The sequence below is a fragment of the Rhamphochromis sp. 'chilingali' genome, assembly GCF_963969265.1.
Source record: "Rhamphochromis sp. 'chilingali' genome assembly, chromosome: 20".
Taxonomy (NCBI): Eukaryota; Metazoa; Chordata; class Actinopteri; order Cichliformes; family Cichlidae; genus Rhamphochromis; species Rhamphochromis sp. 'chilingali'.
In genome coordinates this window covers 12,085,816-12,111,813 of record NC_137947.1, presented here as the reverse complement: position 1 = coordinate 12,111,813, position 25,998 = coordinate 12,085,816, and the positions used below count along the sequence as shown (strand labels likewise).

The following is a 25,998-nucleotide window of genomic DNA, read 5'->3' as shown; positions in this document are numbered from 1 at the left end:
CTGCAGTTGAGATTTTTGAGTGAATCATGTAGCACTTCAGGGCAGCGTGAAACAAAAACAACCAGTCTTCAAGGTTATGACAGCACTGACTCAGCCCTGCTGTTATTAATCTATAACACAAAGGCAGAGCACAAACCAGCAACACACATCGTCACCACTCTCAAACTGATTTGTTTATGTGTCAAAGATGAATCTGGGGCAAAACTGGCATGTCATTCTGAATCAAGAAGTGAGAGTGAGGCCCGGCTGAAACATCATAGGAAAAAAAAAAGTCTCATTTAAGAATGATTCACTCCTTTATCATAATTCCAAATTTCACAAAGAAGTGCCTCTTACAATAAAAGATCAAACTGAGCCTCTCCAGTATGATGGACTGTAGTAACAATCCTTTTCGATGGGTCTGTTTTCCTCAGCACACAATTTCTGTCTTTCAACAGCAACAGATCTGCCCAGTTAGAAAAGGACGGGGACATTGAGCGATAATGAGCCTTTTGTGCTCTGCTTCCATCTCAGAAACTTTTCCACAAAGCAATTCACAGTCCAGCTTGTGAGAGATAACTGGAACTGATGTGAGAGGTTGCCTTTCTATGCTCAGGAGAACCAGGGTTAAGTGTGCTTCACTTATCACCTAAACACAGGCTACAGTAGATTTGTTTGCAAAAAGACAGAGAGCTGTACTTAGATTAAATTAAATAATCAAGTTACACGTGAGTGAAAATGCGCAAATCTAATTTTGACATAGCGCACTGCAAACTGCATGGCATACAGACAGTAGCAGCATAGTAGGAAGTAAGCAGGTTCAAAACAACACGTGCTTGCTGTCTATACTAACCATATGAGCAATCAGGAGACTTCCCAGAGGTTTCATGTTAACCAAACATATGAAAAAAAGTATTGGGTTACACAGCAAGGGCATTTCATAAATAACAGTGCAAACTAAATGTACACAATAGGTGTGTATTTGCTGGAAAGGGGAATTGATTAAAAAGGTGGAGAATTATCGTTTCTGCTTTTATTCTACTTGGAAATAAATCAAAGTGAAAATCAGCAACACAATAGGAAAATTAAATTCAAGAGGAAATGTAAAGTTGCGAGTGGGATGGAGAAACCAAAATGCATCATGTAAGTCCTGCAGTGTGGTTCTCCCAACCTCTATTTATCCGGTTTGGAGTTGCTCCAGGTTACTGAGCTGTATGAGATGTATGTTATTTTTCCAATTTCTTCTCAGGGAGTAAATATAGCCAAAAGCCACTCTGCCAGACTGCAGCTAATCCAAGCATTTCACTCATTATTGCTTTGTGTGCCAGATTTACTCCCTCAGTTTCTTTCAAGCTGAAGTGATAAACTTGTTGCTTCTTCCTTAACACCAGAGACTGAATCTTATGCAGCTTCTTGCTGCTGAGCCAGATTAAATATTGAAGCATAAAATGCTTTCCAATCTCAACTTAATTCCTCGTTAGCCTGTACTACTGTTTAGGAATATCATTTCTTTAAATACAAGTAGCAATAGTTTACCACAATTAAGCAACAAAAAGCACTGTGATGATACCCTGGAGTCCCAAATTTAGCAAACCAAGACTCATAGTATGCATGAGATGACTACACAGAGATCTGGGTTTACGTGGTTCTACTTTAGCAATGTTTGGTCCTGCACAGGGACCTGGTAGCCTGCAGCCCTCTGTGTCTAGCCCCTCCCTACTGGGTAGTGAGCCGTCCTGTGAATGAGGTCTTTGTCCCCGGAGCCAACCCCCGAACAGGCTCCCTATGCAGCTCCCCCTCCTCCTTCCCTTTACTGCCCGGGCGATTGCACATGCTGGACCAAAGCACAACTCTGAACCTTTAACCCCCTCAGCTTTGGCTGTATCACTACGCATTGGCTACTGCAGGGGTGTTTAGCCTGTGGCAAAGTCAAAATGAAGGATCAGGGCATAAAGAGCAAATGTTGTACTTCTAATAACAAATATTGTCTTTTAGGGAAGAAAGAGGGGGTCATAAACTTGAGGTGATAAAGTGAGAGTCTACTTATAAAATGTTATACAATTTCTGTACAACATGGGACTAAAACTCATTTTACAACAAGCCTTGATATTCAAATACCTTCCTTTAAATACAAGTAGCAATAATTTACCACAATTAAGCAACAATTAATTGTCATTGTTGCTTAATTGAGAAACATGAGAAAGAATAAGCTGACATTGATGTTAACATTAATGTACAGCTAAATAATCAGTTAGTCAGTCAAGACTTTGTTCCTAACAAATATTATAATGATTTTTAAGACAAAATGCCTGAATTCTCTGGTTATTTCTGTTTTAAAACTTAAACTAATGTCTTTCAGTTCTGTCCTGATCTAACACATAAAGTGATATGAACATGAAAACTTTAGGGAACATTTCGTACTGGGTGTTTTATACACAGTCTCCCATTTTCAGGGACTAAAAGTTTACTATCAGCTGAATGATAAGAACTTTCATGGTCAGGGTAGGCCTTTCATTTCATGACAAATGAAGCAAACATAATTAGGGCTGGGTTTTTATAATCGATTCATCGATTAAAATCGATTCTGGCTTGGATAACGTAAAATCGATTCATTAAAATCCTGAATCGATTTTTTATTATAAATTTATTTTGTCCGAAATGCCAGAATCTCTGGTGACATCTCACAAAATTTCAAGAACCACCAAACAGTAAATGAGAGCAGGTACAGGGATTCTGCACATAGACTTAAACACACAGCGCGACCCGCGGATCAGAATCAGTTAGATGTCGCCTTTCTCACAGTCGGGGCTGAAAGCCGACAGCTCGCTGATCCGGGTCCGCGCTTTGTGTTCACGCCCTTTATGCGCTGATTCTAAAGCTGTTAGTTTGATCTCTCTCCAAACAATATTGACCGAACCAGCAGCAAAAGAAGATCCAAACTAAGCTTCACAGAAACATCGTCATGAATTCACTCTTTTACTGTTTTGCTTCCATTGCGATGCACAGCTCTCTCTCTCTCCCTCTCTCCCTCCCCCCCTCTCTCAAACAGTTTCGCTTTCTTCATTATTCGCTTGCTTGTTACACAAGTCTACTGTTGCTTACAGCGCTGTCGGCCGCTGTTTTTTTCCCTTTTACATTCTTCCGAAAAGAAAACCTCATTTCTGCTGTTCAATACTGAACAAATTTAAACTTTTTAATATTATTCAAAATGCAAAATGCTTAGCCGTGTGTCTAATAAAACCGCTGTAACGTCAGAGGTAATGTTCATTAATTAATGGTTTTCTTTCGTTTTTGATGTACTGCAGAATATTTTTATAAAATCCCAGGCCAGGAAAACCTTCATGTTTTTCTGTGTTTTATCCTCAGCTACTTTGACACAAAGGCATCTGCTGTGATGCTCACACCTTGGATAAAGTCTTGCGAGTGTCAGCTTCCTTTTTATAGATACAAAAATATGTAAATGTTCTGATCTGAATTATACTTCTGACTGTCAAAATTTCCCAGATTTAAATCGAATCGAATCGAATTAAATCGAATCGTGGATCGAATCGATTTGGGACCTTGTGAATCGGAATTGAATCGATTCTAGAAATCAGTGACGATACCCAGCCCTAAACATAATATCTGGAGTTGATTTGATGTATTGTTGTGGGGGGGGGGGGGGGGGGGGGGGGGGGGGGGGTTATAGCTTTTCCTGGTAATTTTAAATACAAGACCAAAGAGATGTCCATACCGGTGAGGGGGGTCATCATTAGGTTGATGAAACAAAATGAAGCTATTAGAGAGACAGCACAATTCTTAAAAAGAAGCAATAAACTGACCAGTTCAGGACCAATGAAAGCCCTGAAAGACCACAGAGAACTAAAGTGCGTGATCACAGAATTATTTCCATGGTGATGAAAAACAGCTTCAAAACTACATCTAATCAAGTCAAGAACACTATCAAGGAGGTAGACGTAACAATATCATGATCTACGGCCAACAGACGACTTCAAAAATTAAAATACAGATGGTTTACAATGAGCAACGAACTACTGGTCACACTCAAAAACAAGAAGGCCAAATGACACTTTGCTAGAAAACATCTAAAAGAATCTGACCAGCTCTACAAAAAGTTTTGTACAGATGAAACCAAGGTTAACTTATACCAGAAAGACATAAAGTAAAAGTATGAAGAAGGAAAGAAACAGCTGATTTACAAGCACTTTAAGGGCTTAAAATCTGGGACTCCCCACTAGTTGCTCTTAGAACTGAAGAAGCTTCTCAGATGAGAAGTGAAACGTCTTCAAGGAAACTTAAAGTAATCCAGATACTTTTCTTTCGAATCTCCTTAGATGGTCCAAAGTATTCTATAATATCTATCCAGGACGGTGGAGATAACCAGGAACCGGTAATTGGGCTTCAGTTTTAGGGAGCTGTTGGGTCATCAATGTTTTCTATAGTCACTGAGTAGACTGATCACTAGTGTTTACTGATGATGTGACTGCTGACAGTAGTGGGATTAACTGTGAAGTTTAAAGGATTATGGTCTCGGCTCAGATTCTTTCAATTGCTGCAAAACTGATCAGAGAGCTCATCACACTACAAATGGAGTGAAGGCCCAAAGCACAATAAAGGCAATCCAAGAGTTTCTCAAGCAAAAGAAATGGGATATTCTTCAATGTGCAGGTCAGTCACCTGACCTCAACACTATAGAGCATGATTGCTCTTATTAAACACAAATTTAAATAATAAAACAGACCCACAAGCCTTGAACCTCTGTAAATGGACTGGGTATATATTAACTGGGTATAAAACTGGTTTTATAACCAGTTAATGCAATTTTTTTGTAAAAGCAGTAGAATTAAAACTGGATGTCTGCAATTGTTTGATTGTTTGATAAAGACATAATGACAGTGTAGTGGTGTACAGAGAAAAAACTAAAAATTTGTTCAACAAATTAAGAACCTAACTCTAAACTGTTTGTTTGTTCATAGAGAAACCAAAATGCAGCGTGTCTCGTGGCCTGTTGGTTAAGGTTCAAAACTGAAACACTGTCAACCAAATCTTTGCTGCCCTTATTTTTCCGATCACTTTCAATGGTCATAAGAATCTGCAAAATGTGGTGTTTTGGGAAAATTTACAGTCTTAATGCTAAACTAGCCTAACCAGCTGCTGTCTCCAGCTGTTTGCTGGCAACAAGCACGTTTCTGTCATTATTGAGCTACTGCTTAACTGAAGCTTACAGCAAATGTTGTTTTTTCACATTTAGCACTTTCTCCAGTGCATTCACGATACAGTCAGCAGAGCATTGTTACAAATGCGTACTAACCATGCATGAATGAACGCTGATAACCATTCAGCAGTACAGCAGACAGCCCAAGTGACACAGGACATGGTGACAAATCTCACTGCAGTAAGCAAGGTACAGATGCTGAGGCAGCATAGATGAGTCAGAATAGAATCTACCAACGGAGTGACGATACCCTAAATCAGACTAACTCCATACTTTGTAGCCATCTGAGCGCCAAATACTTCTTTATCTTTGCTGGTAAATGCTTCCACCCTTAGCCTCAAAAGGCAGGGATAGCTCAGTAGGTAGAGTGGTCGCTTGTTCAAAAAGCAGTTTCAATAAATTTGCACAGATGGAGCAGACATCAAGGGAACTCTTGCTCAACAAGAGTTTACAAAAAAAGGCAAAGAAGGTAACAAAGTATTGCTGTGACAACCCATAATGTGCATCTTCAGCCTCTTTCTGTCTCACTTAAGGTGTCTTGCAGACTTGATTATGCAGAGTCATATGTCTTATGTACGTTCATTCTGCATTGAGTAAGGAGAAAAACAAGAAACAACACTTGTTTTAGGAAGCTTTGTTCCCCCCAAGAGGAACAGGCAAAGAGAAGGAAGTGCTAATAGATAAATCCTTGTGAAACAAAGTCTTTATGTATGAGGTTGTGATACAGAGATAAAGATTATTTTGGGTGGCAACACTCACCTGGTACAGAGAAGTTGCTGGGAGAGCTGAAAACCTCAGTATAAGGTGATCCATCACGGAACCAGCGGATATGAACAGGGCCTGGTGGTCCCACCGCTTCACAGGACAGGGTGAAAGGTGTGTATATTGTTACGTTCTTGTCCTCTGGTTGCTTGACAAATGTTGGCAGCCCTAAGTCAGATTAAAGAAGTGTGAAAGAACTGAGAAACGTGTGGACAAAGAAGTTTTGAATACTCTGGATACTAAAACTCACCTTCTACCCGAATGCTGATCGGATCAGACTCTACCAACATGTTGCTGATACTCAGTCGGCATCGATAATCTCCAGCATCCACTCTCTGCACATGTTTAATGCTGTAATATGTAATGCATAAGGACACATCAGTTTATGTACCTAATCTGTCATATCACACACATTTCACCTTCATGTAATACATACATGACAGTGGAGAGGAGAGTTGATACCCCATCTGTGATGGAGTGGAGCTCATTCATCACCACATGGATGTTTGGCGACAGCTCCTTACTATCCTTCACCCACAGGATGGCGGGCTCCAGTCTGGTATCAGGAATTTCAATGGAACAGTTCAGTTTGGCTTCATGGCCCTCTGACAGCTGAATGGTGCCTACGGTGGGCTTAAAGCGGAGTTTCCTGAGCTCATCTGGACTCAGATACATCCGAGAAACAACTCGAGGTATCACAAGAGGCTCCGAGGTCCTGGAAGGTTGTGCTGTTTACAAAAGGCATGTTAGCTTATGTTAGAATGAATAAATGGTAAAATGGAAATATACTTGATAAAGATATGGTATTGATTTTACAAGAAAATATTTCATGGAACACTGCTAAGCTTTAAAACAATGTAGAGTAGGTCTGACAGTAAGTAAAGTAAGATTTGAAGTTTGGTGGGAAGGGGTTTTCTCAAACAACTGATTATTAATTTAAAACATTCCAACAACATCTGGATGTTTCGTTTTTTTTTTTTTTGTTTTTTTTTTTTTTTTTATTGATTAGCATTCAAATTCATGGATGGATGTTTCGTTTTCACTGTGAGAAACGTTTCTTCACCCATCCCAGTGACTTCTTCAGACCGAAACTAGTACCATTGCCTAACAATGACCTCACGACCCATTGTTAGTCAGTGGTACCATTTTCAATAGATGAACTGTTTATAAGGTTGGGGAAACCTGCAGGCAGTTGAGACTGAAGAGGTCACTTAGGTGAAAACGCACTCTCCCACTGAAACGCAACGTGTTTGAGCATGCATCGGGACAGTTAGAAACATTATAAAATTTCAGAGAAAAAAGTGGAAATTATCGTAACAATTAATCAGGGCAAGGGTTATTTACTGCATATTATTTAACAGAGTGGAAAAAGAACACATTGGATTTGCTTTTTAAAGAGCACGCATAGCATAATTGGGCCACGCAAGGAGAAAAACAAGGTGATTTACGCAGTCAGCATTGTTGAAGCTTTTCTATGAATTATAACTCACGGGATTTTTAATTTATAGCTATCCTGACGCGCTCTCACTCCCACCGTTCCGTTTATGCCACATTTTGTGACTTAATTAAAAAGCAAAATGCTACAAAAAGAAATCCAAAGAAACCTTCTCGGTTTTCCAGCGACTGATACAAAACTATTTAACCAGATATTTAAATCTGTCCCAGCTGCGGTCCGTCATACTTCCCTCTCTGCAAAGTAGTGGACAGGAGACCCGGACCGAGCTCTGAACTTTATGAGAATGATGTCAGTGCAGCAAAACACAGTCTTTGAAAGAAAATTAACAACTTACCGCTGACAGGAATCCACACAAGTATTGCTATAGTCGTAGAAAACAAAACCACCCAATCGGGTTTTTCTGATTTCTTTGCCATGACCGGTCCCGAGAACTTAAACTGCTTCTTTTCGTCCCACAGCACAGGTCCGCAAGCGTTTTAAATATGACGGGATTGTGCCAAAACGCACAATTCAGCTGCGACAATATCCAACATCACCCAGCAGAGTGGCTTCAGCGTCGCTTGTGTAAATAGTTGCAACACCACGTAGCTGAAGAGGGGGGAAAACGTTTACCATGTGGGACGTCACAGATGGAATCCCACGAAGGCGGGACTGCGTGTGGAAATACTAGAGACTATAGAACATATAGATGATATATCTTTATGCTGTCTGTGGGAAATACTGAAAGTCAGCCTGAAGTCAGCTGTAAAAGCAGGATTATTACAATCACTCAATAAAACTAGATAATATAGTTAGTATTTATTTTTCTGTTATTTCTTTTCTATTGTTTTCTTAATTTCTATTGAAAAAAGTTGCAAATAATCTATTACCTAATAAGAAAAACTTATATGAAACCTACAGAGGAACACAAGATCTCTTTAATCTTAGAGTTACAAAAATAACAACAAAACAAAAGCTACTACTAAATCAAACTACTCCACCACGTGGTCACTTTTGCTACTGATCTTCCACAAATAGAATAAGAATCCAAGGTCCATTTAGAAGCTGTTGTTGAAATTTCAGTCATGTTCTAGGAACGCTGTTCAGTTACTGTTGGAGTTTAGGTGCTTGTTTTTATCACATTACTGTATTTTCTCGTGAACAGTAATGCTGAGAGTCAACATTTTTTCTTTTTGTTATTATTATTGTGTATTTTATTTTATTTTCAGTTGTTACATACGTGACAGACATGACTAGGAGAAAGGAAAGGGAGCAAGAAAGACAGGGAGTAGAAGAAAAACAGCGGGGAAGAGGAACCGTGCGACTCTCTCGGAAAGAGCTGAGGAGAGCCTGAGATGAGGGGTCACCCAGCAGCCGAATAACAGAAGCCAGAGGGGTTTGCAATGACGTGCCTGTGAGCTCCGCCAGCAGCCACCTGTGCCAGAGTGGACCGAGCCCCAGGTCCAGAGGCAGAGGGTACCCCACCCCCAAAGGGGCCTCACCGACAAGCAGTCACTGGGAGTGAGCCGGTGCGTACCTGAATGCCCAGCCCCGAACACCAAGAGCCACCAATGCACCGATGTCTGAGGGCACCAGCATTGGGAGTGGTGGGCGGAGATAGCATCCATACCTTGGAGGGCCTGAGATGTCCCTAGAGAGGTGGCGTCTAATACCGGACCTGACATATAGACACAGACAAACAGGCACACACAGATACGAACATCCATTCCGACCCCCATGCACACATATGCAAATATTCAGCACTCACCCAACCTAGAGACAGACATAGAGAGACACTGTACACACAATCACACTCCCCAAACTTACTCTGCACCCCAGATCTAGGTACCCTTACCGCTAGAGGGGTAAACTGCACCCAGAACCAGGAGGTGTTACCCTTTTCCCTGGGGTGGAGAGAAGCAGACTGCCCCCGACTCCACAGTAGCAGGGAGGCCCCACATTCCAGACCCCAATCGGACAGCCAACTCCTCCTCCCAGCACCCCCGCCCCGACGGGCAACAGAGAACGGGGGTGTAAAGACTCCAAACCTCCCTCCGCCCATTCATATGTAGTGTTGATGCATGTGTGTTCTAAGGTGCATTTAAAACCATGGAGCTACCTGCCAGAGAGCAGTAGGTTCAAAATGTATTCTTGAGAGGAGTCGAAAAAGCAACACTTCAACGTCCATCAAGCTTTCTTCTGTAGATTCTTGTTTGGCATTATTGATTGATGGCCACATTGCATTTCTCATTGTAAAGCTTCACCAAACATTATCAGTGTTAACGGTTACATTTTAACTTTCTCTCTCCTGACCAGTCAGCACTCTCCTCTGGAAACACCTGTGGAGTGGGTTTAAACTCAAGCAGGATTTTTGAGACGATATCATATACTAGATATTACTCAGTTCTTTGTGCAACTTCACAGAATGCAAATTCACAAGTGCTTATACTTTCTGATAACAAATCAGACCATCTCCAAAAGTGCATCAGCATCTTCTTGACAGATGTTTGTATCTCCTTCCTCTTTCAGGTACGAGGTTTGACACAGTATTACATGCAGTTTAATTCCTGTGTAGGATCACTCATTCTCACATCCTGATTGCCTTTTCCGTGGAATACTTACTTGTGCAGTCCAGATATGGAAAAGGAGGAAAACAAAAACTTAAAGTAAATGTTTGGTTTTGAAAGTTAGATCCATAATTTGCTGGACACAGACACACATGTTGTAGTTTTGTCCCTGTACACCACTACAGTGGATTTTAAATCAAACAATCAAGATAAGATTCAAGTACAGACTTCCAGTTCAATTGTTTTTCAAAAAACAATAAAAAATCAGAGGCTCAAAAGTAATTGTACAAAGTAACATAAACCTAAACACAAGGGATGTTTTAATACTTTAATCCTTTATAATTAATGACTGCCTCCCTTGAAATACTCTCCCAGGCCTTTACTGCAGCTGCTTTCAGTTGCTTCTTGTTTGTGGGTCTCTCAGTTTTGTCTTCAGTAACTGAGAAGCTGACTTGGCCACTGAAGAATATCCCATTTCTTTGCCTTGAGAAACTCTCTCTGCTTGTGCAGTGTGCTTTGGGTCATTGTCCATCTGTACTGTGAAGCACTGTCTGATTGGCTGTGCAGCATTTGGTTGAATCTGAGCAGAGATCATGGCCCAGCACACTTAACAGTTCATTCTGCTACTTATATCAGCAGATACATCGTCAATAATCACCTCTGATCCAGAATTACTGACAGCCATACATTGCTATAGCGCCATAACATTGCCTCCACCATGTTTGACTGATAATGTAACATGATTTAAATCATAAGTCTCCCTCATTTGCACACACATTAATTCTGGCCTCATTTTTAAACAGTGAAAACCATGCATTCAACCTGTGCATTAGTATGAGTACTTTAATTTGTCATGAAATATCAAGGGAGTAGGCATCACCTTGTCAGTCAACTGTCCAATTATTTTCTGAACAGGGCTTGCTGTGGGCAGATCAGGTAGTTGTGCAAGTGCAGAAAATTCCAGTTATTATTGCACTGCAACTGTGAGCAAGCTTACATTAAGCACATTTTGGATAGTAAAGTAGTCAGTTAATTACACAGTGCTCCTGAAAGCTAAACAAGAATGATGGGAAGGAGGCAGGAGCACAACACACAGGTCCTGTATTGTAAATATCATCATCGTTTGTAAGACAAACACAGACTGAGCATTTTTATATGCTGGGTTTTAAATGCTGGGATGAGTTTAATTTCATTTAGGAATACTTTGCATTGTTAAAGTTTTCTTGGTGTGCATTATAATTCAACCTTCAAATCGTTCCTGTAGCATCAACACACCTCCTTCTGTGGTGTTGCTCTCGACCCACTTGCTGTTTGGAGAGGCGCCCTGTTCGTTACTGCAGGAAACACTCAGGTTGTACTTCGTCATAGCCTGCAGTCCAGGGACTTCACTGTGAAAAGGCGGCACTGTGACGTTGATGAACCTGGTGGTCGTCACTTCCCCTTCCCTCCGACTGACCTCTCTAACCTTAGATCGGAGAACATGTGATCAGTATGACGCTGTTAAACAATGGCACAGTTTGGATTAAACATGGGGCTTACTCTGATTCGGCACGTGGTGAGTGGAGAGAAGCCATCGTGCCCAGGAGTCCAGCTCAACGTCAGCTTATTGGACTGCCTCTCTGTCACAGTAACATGAGTGGGAGGTCTGGGACGAACTAGAAAACACCAAAAAAAACAAACAATAACAACCCAGTATCAGCTACCATCTTGTAAAGCATTGGCATGGGCTTCATAACACTGACGTGTGCTTCTCTGGATGTGGTGATGCCCTTTGTGTTGTTAGCTTCACAGCTGAACCGAGTGCATTTATCCACACCTGCAGTTGAGATTTTTGAGTGAATCATGTAGCACTTCAGGGCAGCGTGAAACAAAAACAACCAGTCTTCAAGGTTATGACAGCACTGACTCAGCCCTGCTGTTATTAATCTATAACACAAAGGCAGAGCACAAACCAGCAACACACATCGTCGCCACTCTCAAACTGATTTGTTTATGTGTCAAAGATGAATCTGGGGCAAGACTGGCATGTCATTCTGAATCAAGAAGTGAGAGTGAGGCCCGGCTGAAACATCATAGGAAAAAAAAAATCTCCATTAAGAATGATTCACTCCTTGGGGGCGCTAGTGAGGCATGTGCGCGTGAAGTCCCCCGGGATAGCTGGTGAAAATGTGTTTGACGTGCTCAAACACATTTTTTCATCAAATTCATAACCTGCTGAATACTGTGGATATATTTCTTGGAGCTTCTCGACAATGGTGAAGCCCAAACTTCGAACGTGAGTGAAGTTGGCCCCCCCACCTTCTTCAAATCCAACAAAAGTGGTATCAAACATTTGTGCTACGTTTGTGCTGGTTTGTGCTGCAAAAATTTCATTTGTGCCGCTATCATTTTAAAGATATTAATAAAAATTTCTAGAGGTCATCAGAGGTCAACCAGCCCCCCCCCCCCCCAATCAATTAAATACAACAAAATGGGTGTCAATCAACTGTGCTACGTTTGTGCTGGTTTGTGCTGCTAAAATTGTTGTTTGTGCTGCTTCTATTTTAAAGATATTAATGAAAATGTAAAGGTCAAAAGGTCAACCAGCCCCCCCACATTACCCAAATCAAACAAATTTGATGTCAAACTTTTGTGCTACGTTTGTGCTGGTTTGTGCTGCACCATGTCTTAGATTTTAATGATGATTTTAACCATGATTTTAATTGTGTGTTGGACCCCTACCTTGACAGGTCTTCTTTAACTAAGTAGGTCAGGAACAACTCCAGTGCTTTTCTTAACACTTTTACTGATAATTCGAATGTGTCTGATGTTTGGAGAATTGCAAACCCCACTGGTAGGGATTACTCTTTCTTTTCAACTAGGCATAATTCATATAGTAGAAGTGACTACTTTCTTTTGGATGCCAAATTAATGCTGTATGTCATTGACACAAAATATCACAATATTGTCATCTCGGACCACTCCCCTGTCACATTAACCTTAAACATCCAAAATGCAACTAGACCACAGCAAACATGGAGGCTTAACTTCGATTGGCTAAACCCTCTATAGGATTTTCATGAATATTTCGAAACACGGATCTCTCTGTATTTTGATGTAAATGACAACTCAGAAACTAAGCCTGCTACACTTTGGGAGGCCTTTAAGGCCTATTTAAGGAGTGCTATTATCTCTTTTGAATTAGCCAGAAGGAAGAGAAACCGGGCTAAGCTCCTTGACTTGGGCAGGCAAATTAAAGATTTGGATAAAGAGAATGCCCAAATGCCATCCACTATGCTACATAAATAATACTGTCTTTAAAATATGAATATAATAATCTACTCTCAGCAAAAATCCCACTACTGTTGATAGTAGTGGGATTAACTGTGAAGTTTAAAGGATTATGGTCTCTCCTCAGATTCAAATGCTGCAAAACTGATCAGAGAGCTCATCACACTACAAATGGAGTGAAGGTCCAAAGCACACGAAAAGCAATCCAAGAGTTTCTCAAGCAAAAGAAATGGGATATTCTTCAATGTGCAGGTCAGTCACCTGACCTCAACACAATAGAGCATGATTGCTCTTATTAAATACAAATTTGAATAATAAAAGACATCCACAAGCCTTGAGCCTCTGTAAATGGACTGGGTATAAAACTGGTTCGAATTCTTAGTTAATGCAATTTTTTTGTAAAAGCAGTAGAATTAAAACTGGATGTCTGCGCTTCAATCTCATCTGGATTGTTTGATAAAGACATAATGACAGTGTAGTGGTGTACAGAGAAAAAACTAAAAATTTGTTCAACAAATTAAGAACCTAACTCTAAACTGTTTGTTTGTTCATAGAGAAACCAAAATGCAGCGTGTCTCGTGGCCTGTTGGTTAAGGTTCAAAATTGAAATACTGTCAAGCAAATCTTTGCTGCCCTTATTTTTCCGATCACTTTTAATGGTCATAAGAATCTGCAAAATGTGGTGTTTTGGGAAAATTTACAGTCTTAATGCTAAGCTAGCCTAATCCCCAGACTTGTAAAACTATATTGTTACGTTCTTGTCCTCTGGTTGCTTGACAAATGTTGGCAGACCTAAGTCAGATTAAAGAAGTGTGAAAGAACTGAGAAACGTGTGGACAAAGAAGTTTTGAATACTCTGGATACTAAAACTCACCTTCTACCCGAATGCTGATCGGATCAGACTCTACCAACATGTTGCTGATACTCAGTCGGCATCGATAATCTCCAGTATCCACTCTCTGCACATGTTTAATGCTGTAATATGTAATGCATAAGGACACTTCAGTTTATGTACCTAACCTGTCATATCACACACATTTCACCTTCATGTGATACATACATGACAGTGGAGAGGAGAGTTGATACCCCATCTGTGATGGAGTGGAGCTCATTCATCACCACATGGATGTTTGGCGACAGCTCCTTACTATCCTTCACCCACAGGATGGCGGGCTCCAGTCTGGTATCAGGAATTTCAATGGAACAGTTCAGTTTGGCTTCATGGCCCTCTGACAGCTGAATGGTGCCTACGGTGGGCTTAAAGCGGAGTTTCCTGAGCTCATCTGGACTCAGATACATCCGAGAAACAACTCGAGGTATCACAAGAGGCTCCGAGGTCCTGGAAGGTTGTGCTGTTTACAAAAGGCATGTTAGCTTATGTTAGAATGAATAAATGGTAAAATGGAAATATACTTGATAAAGATATGGTATTGATTTTACAAGAAAATATTTCATGGAACACTGCTAAGCTTTAAAACAATGTAGAGTAGGTCTGACAGTAAGTAAAGTAAGATTTGAAGTTTGGTGGGAAGGGGTTTTCTCAAACAACTGATTATTAATTTAAAACATTCCAACAACATCTGGATGTTTCGTTTTCACTGTGAGAAACGTTTCTTCACCCATCCCAGTGACTTTTTCAGACCGAAACTAGTACCATTGCCTAACAATGACCTCACGACCCATTGTTAGTCAGTGGTACCATTTTCAGTCATTATATAGATGAACTGTTTATAAGGTTGGGGAAACCTGCAGGCAGTCATGACAAAAAAAAAAAGCCTACATTGATGTTAACATTAATGTAGAGTGAAATAATCAGTTAGTCAAGACAAATTCCCTGAATTCTCTGGTTAATTCTGTTTTAAAACTTAAACTAATGTCTTTCAGTTCTGTCCTGATCTAACACATAAAGTGATATGAACATGACAACTTTAGGGAACATTTCGTACTGGGTGTTTTATACACAGTCTCCCATTTTCAGGGACTAAAAGTTTACTATCAGTTGAATGATAAGAACTTTCATGGTCAGGGTAGGCCTTTCATTTCATGACAAATGAAGCAAACATAATATCTGGAGTTGATTTGATGTATTGTTGTGGGGGGGGGGGGGGGGGGGGGGGGTTATAGCTTTTCCTGGTAATTTTAAATACAAGACCAAAGAGATGTCCATACCGGTGAGGGGGGGTCATCATTAGGTTGATGAAACAAAATGAAGCTATTAGAGAGACAGCACAATTCTTAAAAAGAAGCAATAAACTGACCAGTTCAGGACCAATGAAAGCCCTGAAAGACCACAGAGAACTAAAGTGCGTGATCACAGAATTATTTCCATGGTGAAGAAAAACAGCTTCAAAACTACATCTAATCAAGTCAAGAACACTATCAAGGAGGTAGACGTAACAATATCATGATCTACGGCCAACAGACGACTTCAAAAATTAAAATACAGATGGTTTATAATAGACAACAAACTACTGGTCACACTCAAAAACAAGAAGGCCAAATGACACTTTGCTAGAAATATCTAAAAGAATCTGACCAGCCCTACAAAAAGTTTTGTACAGATGAAACCAAGGTTAACTTATACCAGAAAGACATAAAGTAAAAGTATGAAGAAGGAAAGAAACAGCTGCTGGTCCAAAATGTCTGTGAAGGTTCTCAGTCATTTAAGTCATCGTAGTCTATGGAGCTTGGAAAGAAAAGCGTCTGGACTTCTTTAGGTTTCTCTCACATCCTGGGCCATTTGATCTCAGTAAATCACATGATAAAGTGGGGTCAGGTTTTGCAATGGGTTAACTCGAAACCTTGGCTGATTGTGACCCACACCTTGGCTTGTGTGATTGGGTAGAGGATCAACAGGGGATCAATAACCCTCTTGGGAATAAGCGGTTAACAACATGGTCACTTTACTTGGACGTTTTCTAACTGTCTTCATTGGAATCTGCTTTCAAGGTGAGTAACATTGGTCGTAACTATAAGGAAAGAGAGCTACAAAAGTTGGAACATGTTTTGAATTTATGGCATGAGGCGTCTTTTTCTATTTTACCAAAATGTTTGCTTTAGCTAATGTAACTTTAGCCGACAAGGTCCAGCTTGTGTGTCATGACAAAACTTAACCTAATAAACTGACATGTGGCCTTTTTTATGGGTTTAATGTAGCACGGACAAAATCAAAAGTATTGTGCCTCTAGCTTTAAGGTTTCACATTCAACCACTATTGCGATATTAGCAAGCTAATTCAGCTAATTAATAAAGCTCATTTCATATTGTCTCTGTACTTGTAAATTTCTTTCAAGTTCACAGGCTGTTGTATTTTGGTGGAAGTTCATTTTGGCAATATTTCCAATAACTGACTGGGTTCAAAAATAACTTTTGGCAGGACTGCTATGCTTGATGTCATCTGTTTACCCCTATGTAATCACTTAAGTTGTTATGTACTGCTGCATGCTAAGCTGCAAGAGTGCACTGAGGATTGAGACAAAATATGGTCTGCAAACCAGCATTATATTAGTTTTTATCAGATTGTCCTCCAGTGTGATTATTTCTTGCAGTAATGATATTGTACAATTATTACTTTCCCTGAAATACTTTATGCTTAACAACAGCTCCATATTTTTGAACTCTTGTGATCAGTATGACCAAATTGTGTGAGTTTCCATACTAATAATTAATAATGAATAATAACTAATAATTGGTATCAGAGACACTGATTTTTGGCATGGTATACTGCAGAAGTCCCTTGGGTTGTTTCTGATTGTGTGTGTGTGTGTGTGTGTGTGTGTGTGTGTGTGTGTGTGTGTGTGTGTGTGTGTGTGTGTGTGTGTGTGTGTGTGTGCGCATAATTTAGCTTTTAATTTAACTGCATTCCCTGTGTTGTAACAATAATAACATTGTTTATATACAACAATATAATTATAACATATATCTTTATTTTATTTTAGGTCTGTGAAGCCAAACTTGATGCTGGGCATTTATTTTTGTCAATGGAGTCAAATGGTAAGTTACCTTTTGTGTATTTTTTCATACGGGAAACACCACAGATTATATTGTAATTTAATAGCTCTGTAGAACAAATGATATAAAGATTGTAGTGTCAGGGTAACTTCTGAAGAAGTAATATTGCGCTATCGATGATCACATGCAGGTGGCATAAACTAAATATTCAGAAACGCTACCAACAAATGATTCATTAACAAAAGCAATGGAGCAGACTTTTTAGGGTCTTGTGGTTGTAATAAAATCCATAACTGAAGGTTTGTCACATAAGAGTCGTTTTCACACTCATTCTACTTTAAAAGATTTCAAGACAGAGCTTGTTGTTCTCTGAACATGCTTGTTCGCTGAACAGCAGATAACGTGCATCTTTTTGTTTGTTTGCTTATGTGTGTGTGTGTGTTTTCTCTAATGGGCCTCAGATGACAGTTTGCTTAAATTTAGGTCTCAAAGCATTTTTAAAAAATTCTGCCTGTACTCCCCACCCCTCTTCTTCCATTGCTCAGGCTGAAGCAGAATTTGCCCATCTCACATCTGTTGACCTGAAAGGGTCCCGCTTTGCTGTGCTTGACCAATATGGAGAGGTTCATGGAACTGTACAAAACCAAGAGCGGCATAGCAGGGCTATAGGCTCATAAAATGCTTCGATGATGATGTAAGTGTTCAACTGCTAAATGTTCTCCTTTGTTTAAGTTTTAGGTTATCCAGTTCAACTGATGAACTCTTTCAAAGAAAGCTGATAAGTAAAGTCTGTCATCATATTTCACAACTGGACACTTAGTGTGTTAACTTTTACAGAATCGGTGTATATTGGTGATAGGTTGGGTATCATATTCTGCTTGAATGTGCTGATCAGCCTGACTCAAATTAAAAGATATCAAAAATATTAAAACAAACAAGACAGGTGTAATTGACCCAGTTATCTCCAATGATAATCATATATTGATGGAATTATTTAGCAAAAAGCTGTGAATTTGTAGCTGTCTACATGCTTCATAAATACTGTTTAAAAAGTTTTATTGTTTTCTTTTTGACTTCTTTGACCAGAGCTCTACACAAAGGAAGAGGACAGAGGACCTCATTTTCTTAAGGAAGATCCCTCACACACTTTCAAGACTGTGAAGGTTAGCATCGTTTCTTTTAGTTAATTCAATAATTACACCACCAGAGTGGATTTAAATCAAACAATCAAGATGTGATTGAAGTGCAGACTTTAGGCTTTAACTCAAAGGGTTAACACCCTACTCCCTGTGGATGCCACAAGATAACATCTATACTCTTTCCTTACCAAATGTATTATTATGAGATCTGTGACACTGGATTTGGTCTGGGTTTCAGAGATACTAACTGGCAAACTAGCATTAATGTTAGTTTCTTGTGTTTACTCATGTCTTCACCAGGGTCTTTGACATTTCGCTGCTGTACTGTTCACTACAGCTTTGCGTTTGATTTCTCACATTGTATATTGTAATGGCTGAGATATTAGGTTATTTAAGGGGTTGCAGTGGCTACTACAGCTGTCGGGGGCAATACTTGGGTGAAATGTCCTGGACCCTGGAAAAGAGATTGTGTAGACTGGGTAAGCAGTTAAAGGTCACTGGCCCAGAGTCATTGGACAGCTGGGTAAAGCTGGATGTTGATATTCAGTGCCAGTTATGCAACCTGTCCAGCCAACCTGCTCTTTTTTCATGCTGTTAATATAAGAGGAAAAAAAATCTGTTACTGATTAAAGAAGCATTGCCTGTGGAGCCACATTCTGATCCTGCAGTTTAGCTTCAGTTTGCACATTTCATGTATTCTCAGTTACATTTGACTCAGAGCACAGCCAATATTTAGCACAGGTAAATTTAAATTTAAATTTTTGTTTGCATTCTGCAAATGAAGACATGCTCTGTTAATTATGAACATGGTCTTTGTTTAAAGCAAGAAATGGATTTGTAACATGGGGGTGCATATCTCATTCTGAAAAAAACTTCAACAACTAATAAGTGTTACCCAAAGTCAATCACCATCATCCAAGGCATCAGTATGGCTCTTCTTTGGAAAGACATGAATTCTAAAGCACAAGGGACATTGTGTATTTTTCTAAGTCAAGTATGGTAAATATTTTTTTGTTCTTTTTGTCTTTGAACCCTTTTATAACCCACAGATATTGAAGACACGTTTACTAAGAGTTGAAAGTTGGCATTGTGATGGTGAAAAAAAAAGGCATCATCGATGTGTTGGTTGTCCTTTATGCGGCAGTAATCCTGTCTAATCTGAGGGATGTCCTGAGTGCCATTTTCATGCTGATGGGTCTTCTTTTTGCCCTCAACATAGACTATCCAAAGGAATTTAAGTACACCTTTGAAGTCATTCAGAAGGTCGTCATGAACATTGGTGGAAAGCAGTGCTCCTCACTTGTGCATGGTCTAAGAAACAGACTCTTGCGGAAAGTCATGCAGACATGTCCTCTGGTTGCTTGACAAATGTTGGCAGACATAAGTCAGATTAAAGAAGTGTGAAAGAACTGAGAAACGTGTGGACAAAGAAGTTTTGAATACTCTGGATACTAAAACTCACCTTCTACCCGAATGCTGATCGGATCAGACTCTACCAACATGTTGCTGATACTCAGTCGGCAATGATAATCTCCAGCATCCACTCTCTGCACATGTTTAATGCTGTAATATTTAATGCATAAGGACACTTCAGTTTATGTACCTAACCTGTCATATCACACACATTTCACCTTCATGTGATACATACATGACAGTGGAGAGGAGAGTTGATACCCCATCTGTGATGGAGTGGAGCTCATACATCACCACATGGATGTTTGGTGACAGCTCCTTACTATCCTTCACCCACAGGATGGCGGGCTCCAGTCTGGTATCAGGAATTTCAATGGAACAGTTCAGTTTGGCTTCATGGCCCTCTGACAGCTGAATGGTGCCTACGGTGGGCTTAAAGCGGAGTTTCCTGAGCTCATCTGGACTCAGATACATCCGAGAAACAACTCGAGGTATCACAAGAGGCTCCGAGGTCCCGGAAGGTTGTGCTGTTTACAAAAGGCATGTTAGCTTATGTTAGAATGAATAAATGGTAAAATGGAAATACAGTTTATGCAGTCAGCATTTTTGAAACTTTTCTATGAATTATAACTCACGGGATTTTTAATTTATAGCTATCCTGACGCGCTCTCACTCCCACCGTTCCGTTTATGCCACATTTTGTGACTTAATTAAAAAGCAAAATGCTACAAAAAGAAATCCAAAGAAACCTTCTCGGTTTTTCAGCGACTGATACAAAACTATTTAATCAGATATTTAAATCTGTCCCAGCTGCGGTCCGTCATACTTCCCTCTCTGCAAAGTAGTGGACAGGAGACCCGGACCGAGCTCTGAACTTTATGAGAATGATGTCAGTGCAGCAAAACACAGTCTTTGAAAGAAAATTAACAACTTACCGCTGACAGGAATCCACACAAGTATTGCTATAGTCGTAGAAAACAAAACCACCCAATCGGGTTTTTCTGATTTCTTTGCCATGACCGGTCCCGAGAACTTAAACTGCTTCTTTTCGTCCCACAGCACAGGTCCGCAAGCGTTTTAAATATGACGGGATTGTGCCAAAACGCACAATTCAGCTGCGACAATATCCAACATCACCCAGCAGAGTGGCTTCAGCGTCGCTTGTGTAAATAGTTGCAACACCACGTAGCTGAAGAGGGGGAAAAACGCTTACCAAGTGGGACGTCACAGATGGAATCCCACGAAGGCGGGACTGCGTGTGGAAATACTAGAGACTATAGAACATATAGATGATATATCTTTATGCTGTCTGTGGGAAATACTGAAAGTCAGCCTGAAGTCAGCTGTAAAAGCAGGATTATTACAATCACTCAATAAAACTAGATAATATAGTTAGTATTTATTTTTCTGTTATTTCTTTTCTATTGTTTTCTTAATTTCTATTGAAAAAAGTTGCAAATAATCTATTACCTAATAAGAAAAACTTATATGAAACCTACAGAGGAACACAAGATCTCTTTAATCTTAGAGTTACAAAAATAACAACAAAACAAAAGCTACTACTAAATCAAACTACTCCACCACGTGGTCACTTTTGCTACTGATCTTCCACAAATAGAATAAGAATCCAAGGTCCATTTAGAAGCTGTTGTTGAAATTTCAGTCATGTTCTAGGAACGCTGTTCAGTTACTGTTGGAGTTTAGGTGCTTGTTTTTATCACATTACTGTATTTTCTCGTGAACAGTAATGCTGAGAGTCAACATTTTCTCTTTTTGTTATTATTATTGTGTATTTTATTTTATTTTCAGTTGTTACATACGTGACAGACATGACTAGGGGAAAGGAAAGGGAGCAAGAAAGACAGGGAGTAGAAAAACAGCGGGGAACATGGCATTTAGTTGTTTAGGAAGGGGGGAAGTTTTAGGAGTGATGTGAGAGATTTTTGACGTTTAGCGAAAATCTTGTGTAGTTAGTGTGTAGTGTAGTCAATAGTTTTGTTGTGTGTGTCAGAACAATGAGGTGACTACTGAATGTTACAGGAGTGCTAAATCTCCTGTTGTCAGGCCTGCAGGTATCAGGCTGTTGTTCTCCTTTATCGCATAGTGGCACAAATAATTTGTGTGGCATCAAATTTGATGGAGAACACCTGATTGTTCTGTAAATATTTTAAAATGTTTATTTTAAAAAAACAAAACAAAAACCCACCTTGGCTGCATTTTTAGTTAAATAGCACACATTTCAGTTCAGTTCATTTTTATTTCAAACATGTCTTCACAATCATTACAAGATATCATTCCATTATTTGTTTGAAAAGGAGTAGGCAGAAGTATATACTTATCTTTCCCTACCCAAATTTGCAGATTCACAAGTTATGGAAAAACAAACAAAACAAAAAAAGAACTACAACACCGTTACCAGCAACATTACCGTCCTGGGTTAACCCTGTTTGCTTCATTCTTATACTTATTTAAAATTAGGTTTTTATATTTTAATTTAAACTGGTTTATGTTTTTGTAACACACCCAAAGAAAGACTCTAGGTCTGACCAACCGTCTCAGTCGTGGGCAAAAAGATGACAGTCAATAAAGTTCTAAAAGATAATTTGACAAAAAATATCAAAAGATAAAAGATAAAACAGTCCAGTGTTCCATTTATGAATCGTATAAAAACACACAGTCCCAAGGCCAGAGCCAGCTATGCCACACGGCCAGTTGCACTCCACGTGTTGCCTTTAAAAGGGTTAGAAGTTGTCCTTGGAGACCCACCACCCTGCAAGCATATAGCCAGTGGTCACTCTAGCCTCTGCAACTCTGCTGCCTTTAGGCTGTGGCATATAATAAGCCCTGGCCTGCACAGAGAGACAAAACGACACATTCACTATAGAATTCATAGCACAAAACCCATCCATCCCAAACATATCTGATTTCATCACATTACATACCTGCACAGAGAGACAAAACGACACAGCAGTGTTTGTAGTGTGGGCTATAAGTAGACCAGTGTATCAGTGCAATCAAGTACACCTGCCTCTAATTAGTCCAACCCCATTCCAGCCATTGGCTCACCAAAAATGTCACACACACACAAAACCACTCCCAACCCAGTGCAACTTCACACAATAATATGGAGCTGAATTAACACAGGCACATTAGTCTACCATGTTACATTTTTACTTTCTTTTATTTCTTCTGTTAGACTGTTCCATAATTTAACTCCTGCAATTGAGATAGACATAGTTTTTAAAGTTGTTCTAGCACTTTGTATTTTTAAATTCCATTTCCCTCTTAAGTTATACCCACCTTTTCTTTTTATGAACAATTTACATTTCTTACATACATTTCTTTTGGAAGCAATTTATTTCTTACTTTATACATTACAAAAGACTTGAGACTGGTGTGGAGGTTCACCTTCCAGCAGGACAACGACCCTAAACATAAAGCCAGGGCAACAATGGAGTGGTTTAAAACAAAACATATCCATGTGTTAGGATGGCCCAGTCAAAGTCCAGATCTAAATCCAATCGAGAATCTGTGGCAAGATCTGAAAACTGCTGTTCACAAACGCTGTCCATCTAATCTGACTGAGCTGGAGCTGTTTTGCAAAGAAGAATGGGCAAGGATTTCAGTCTCTAGATGTGCAAAGCTGGTAGAGACAGACCCTAAAAGACTGGCAGCTGTAACTGCAGCAAAAGGTGGTTCTACAAAGTATTGACTCAGGGGGTTGAATAATTACGCATACCCAACTTTTCAGTTATTTATTTGTAAAAAATGTTTGGAATCATGTATGATTTTGGTTCCACTTCTCACGTGTTTGCCACTTTGTATTGGTCTTTCACGTGGAATTCCAATAAAATTGATTCATGTTTGTGGCTGTAATGTGACAAAATGTGGAAAATTTCAAGGGGGCCGAATACTTTTGCAAGCTACTGTAAGCTTCGACTATTAAAGTGAACCATTGTTATACCCTTTTCTACCTTGATTTTCTTTTTAAATTGAATTCATTTCTCATTGTAAAGCTTCACCAAACATTATCAGTGTTAACGGTTACATTTTAACTTTCTCTCTCCTGACCAGTCAGCACTCTCCTCTGGAAACACCTGTGGAGTGGGTTTAAACTCAAGTAGGATTTGAGAGACGATATCATATACTAGATATTACTCAGTTCTTTGTGCAACTTCACAGAATGCAAATTCATAATTGCTCATACTTTCTAATTACACACCAGACCATCTCCAAAAGTGCATCAGCATCATCATGACAGATGTTTGTATCTCCTTCCTCTTTCAGGTACGAGGTTTGACACAGTATTACATACAGTCTAATTCCTGTGTAGGATTACTTATTCTCACATCCTGATTACCTTTTCCGTGGAATACTTGCTTGTGCAGTCAAGATATGGAAAAAGAAGAGAAAAAAAACCTTAAGTAAATGTTTATTTTTTAAAAATTAGATCCATAATTTGCTGGACACAGACACACATGTTGTAGTTTTGTCCCTGTACACCACTACAGTGGATTTAAAATCAAACAATCAAGATAAGATAAGATAAGATAAGATAAGATAAGATAAGATAACCTTTATTAGTCCCACACGTGGGAAATTTGTTTTGTCACAGCAGGAAGTGGACAGTGCAAAAGTTATGACGCAAAAATTAGAATACAATAAGAATAAATACAGTACACAGCTGTACAGAATAGAATAAAATAATATACTATATACAGTAGAATAAAATAGAATAAAAATATACAATAAGATAAAAATAGAATACGAATGCTATATACAACTGAGTAAAAATACAACGATGCCAGAAAAGATTATTGCACTTAGTGTTATTGCACATGTGTGGATGTGTGTGTTTGTTCAGTTAAAGTCTTTGTTGTGGAGTCTGACAGCAGTGGGGAGGAAAGACCTGCGAAATCTCTCCGTCCCACACCGTGGGTGCCGCAGTCTCCCACTGAAGGAGCTGCTCAGTGCTGTCACAGTCTGCTGCATGGGGTGGGAGATGTTGTCCATCAGGGATGACAGCTTAGCCGCCGTTCTCCTGTCACTCACCACCTCCACTGGGTCCAGAGGGCATCCTAGAACAGAGCTGGCCCTTCGGATCACCCTGTTCAGTCTCTTCCTGTCCCCAGCAGAGATGCTGCCACCCCAGCAGACCACGCCATAAAAGATAGCAGAAGCCACAACAGAGTCATAGAATTTCTTCAGGAGTGGGCCCTCCACTCCAAACGACCTGAGTCTCCGCAGCAGGTACAGCCTGCTCTGCCCTTTCCTGTAGAGGGCGTCTGAGTTATGAGTCCAGTCCAGTCTGTTGTTCAGATGAACACCAAGGTACCTGTAGCTGTCCACAGCCTCAATGTCCATACCCTGGATGTTCAGTGGTTGCAGTGGAGAATGCTTGTGCCTGCGGAAGTCTACCACCAGTACCTTGGTTTTACTGGCGTTGATCTGGAGGTAGTTCAGCTGGCACCAGTCCACAAAGTCTTGAGTCAGTGATGAGGCCGACTATTGCAGAGTCATCAGAGAACTTCTGCAGGAAGCACTGGGTGGAATTGTGGGAGAAGTCTGCAGTGTAGATGGTGAAGAGGAACGGAGCCAGAACCGTTCCCTGTGGGGCCCCCGTACTGCAGACGACCCTGTCCGACACACAGCCCTGAGTCCTCACATACTGATGAGATTCAAGCACAGACTTCCAGTTATTTTTTTATTTTTACATAAAAAAAAAAAAATCAGAGGCTCAAAAATAATTGTACAAAGTAACATAAACCTAAATACAAGGGACATTTTAATACTTTAATCATTTACTATTAATGACTGCCTCCCTTGAAATACTCTCCCAGGCCTTTACTGCAGCTGCTTTCAGTTGCTTCTTGTTTGTGGGTCTCTCAGTTTTGTCTTCAGTAACTGAGAAGCTGACTTGACCACTGAAGAATATCCCATTTCTTTGCCTTGAGAAACTCTCTCTGCTTGTGCAGTGTGCTTTGGGTCATTGTCCATCTGTACTGTGAAGCACTGTCTGATTGGCTGTGCAGCATTTGGTTGAATCTGAGCAGAGATCATGGCCCAGCACACTTAACAGTTCATTCTGCTACTTATATCAGCAGATACATCGTCAATAATCACCTCTGATCCAGACTCACTGACAGCCATACATTGCTATACAGCGATAAAATTGCCTCCACCATGTTTGACTGATAATGTAACATGATTTAAATCATAAGTCTCCCTCATTTGCACATACATTCATTTGGGTCTCATTTTTAAAAT

General features: G+C 39.9%; 1 protein-coding gene across 2 annotated transcripts in view; it reads right to left on the bottom strand.

Annotated features, from left to right (window-relative positions):
• mertka (c-mer proto-oncogene tyrosine kinase a) overlaps positions 1-20,914 on the bottom strand; it is a 29,666-nt gene extending 8,752 nt beyond the window's left edge. The window contains exons 1-8 of one of the 2 annotated variants that reach the window (XM_080869843.1): positions 20,667-20,914; positions 19,967-20,258; positions 19,781-19,881; positions 14,289-14,580; positions 14,103-14,203; positions 6,393-6,684; positions 6,207-6,307; positions 5,954-6,124 (exon numbers count right to left, since the gene is read on the bottom strand). In XM_080869843.1, the coding sequence (XP_080725969.1) occupies positions 5,954-6,124; positions 6,207-6,307; positions 6,393-6,684; positions 14,103-14,203; positions 14,289-14,580; positions 19,781-19,881; positions 19,967-20,258; positions 20,667-20,748 (1,432 nt within the window). In that variant the 5' untranslated portion in view covers positions 20,749-20,914. Of the gene's footprint in view, positions 1-5,953; positions 6,125-6,206; positions 6,308-6,392; positions 6,685-7,746; positions 8,039-14,102; positions 14,204-14,288; positions 14,581-19,780; positions 19,882-19,966; positions 20,259-20,666 lie in introns of those variants that run through there. The other variant, XM_080869842.1, reaches the window with a different exon arrangement.
• Positions 20,915-25,998: the final 5,084 nt, after the last annotated feature.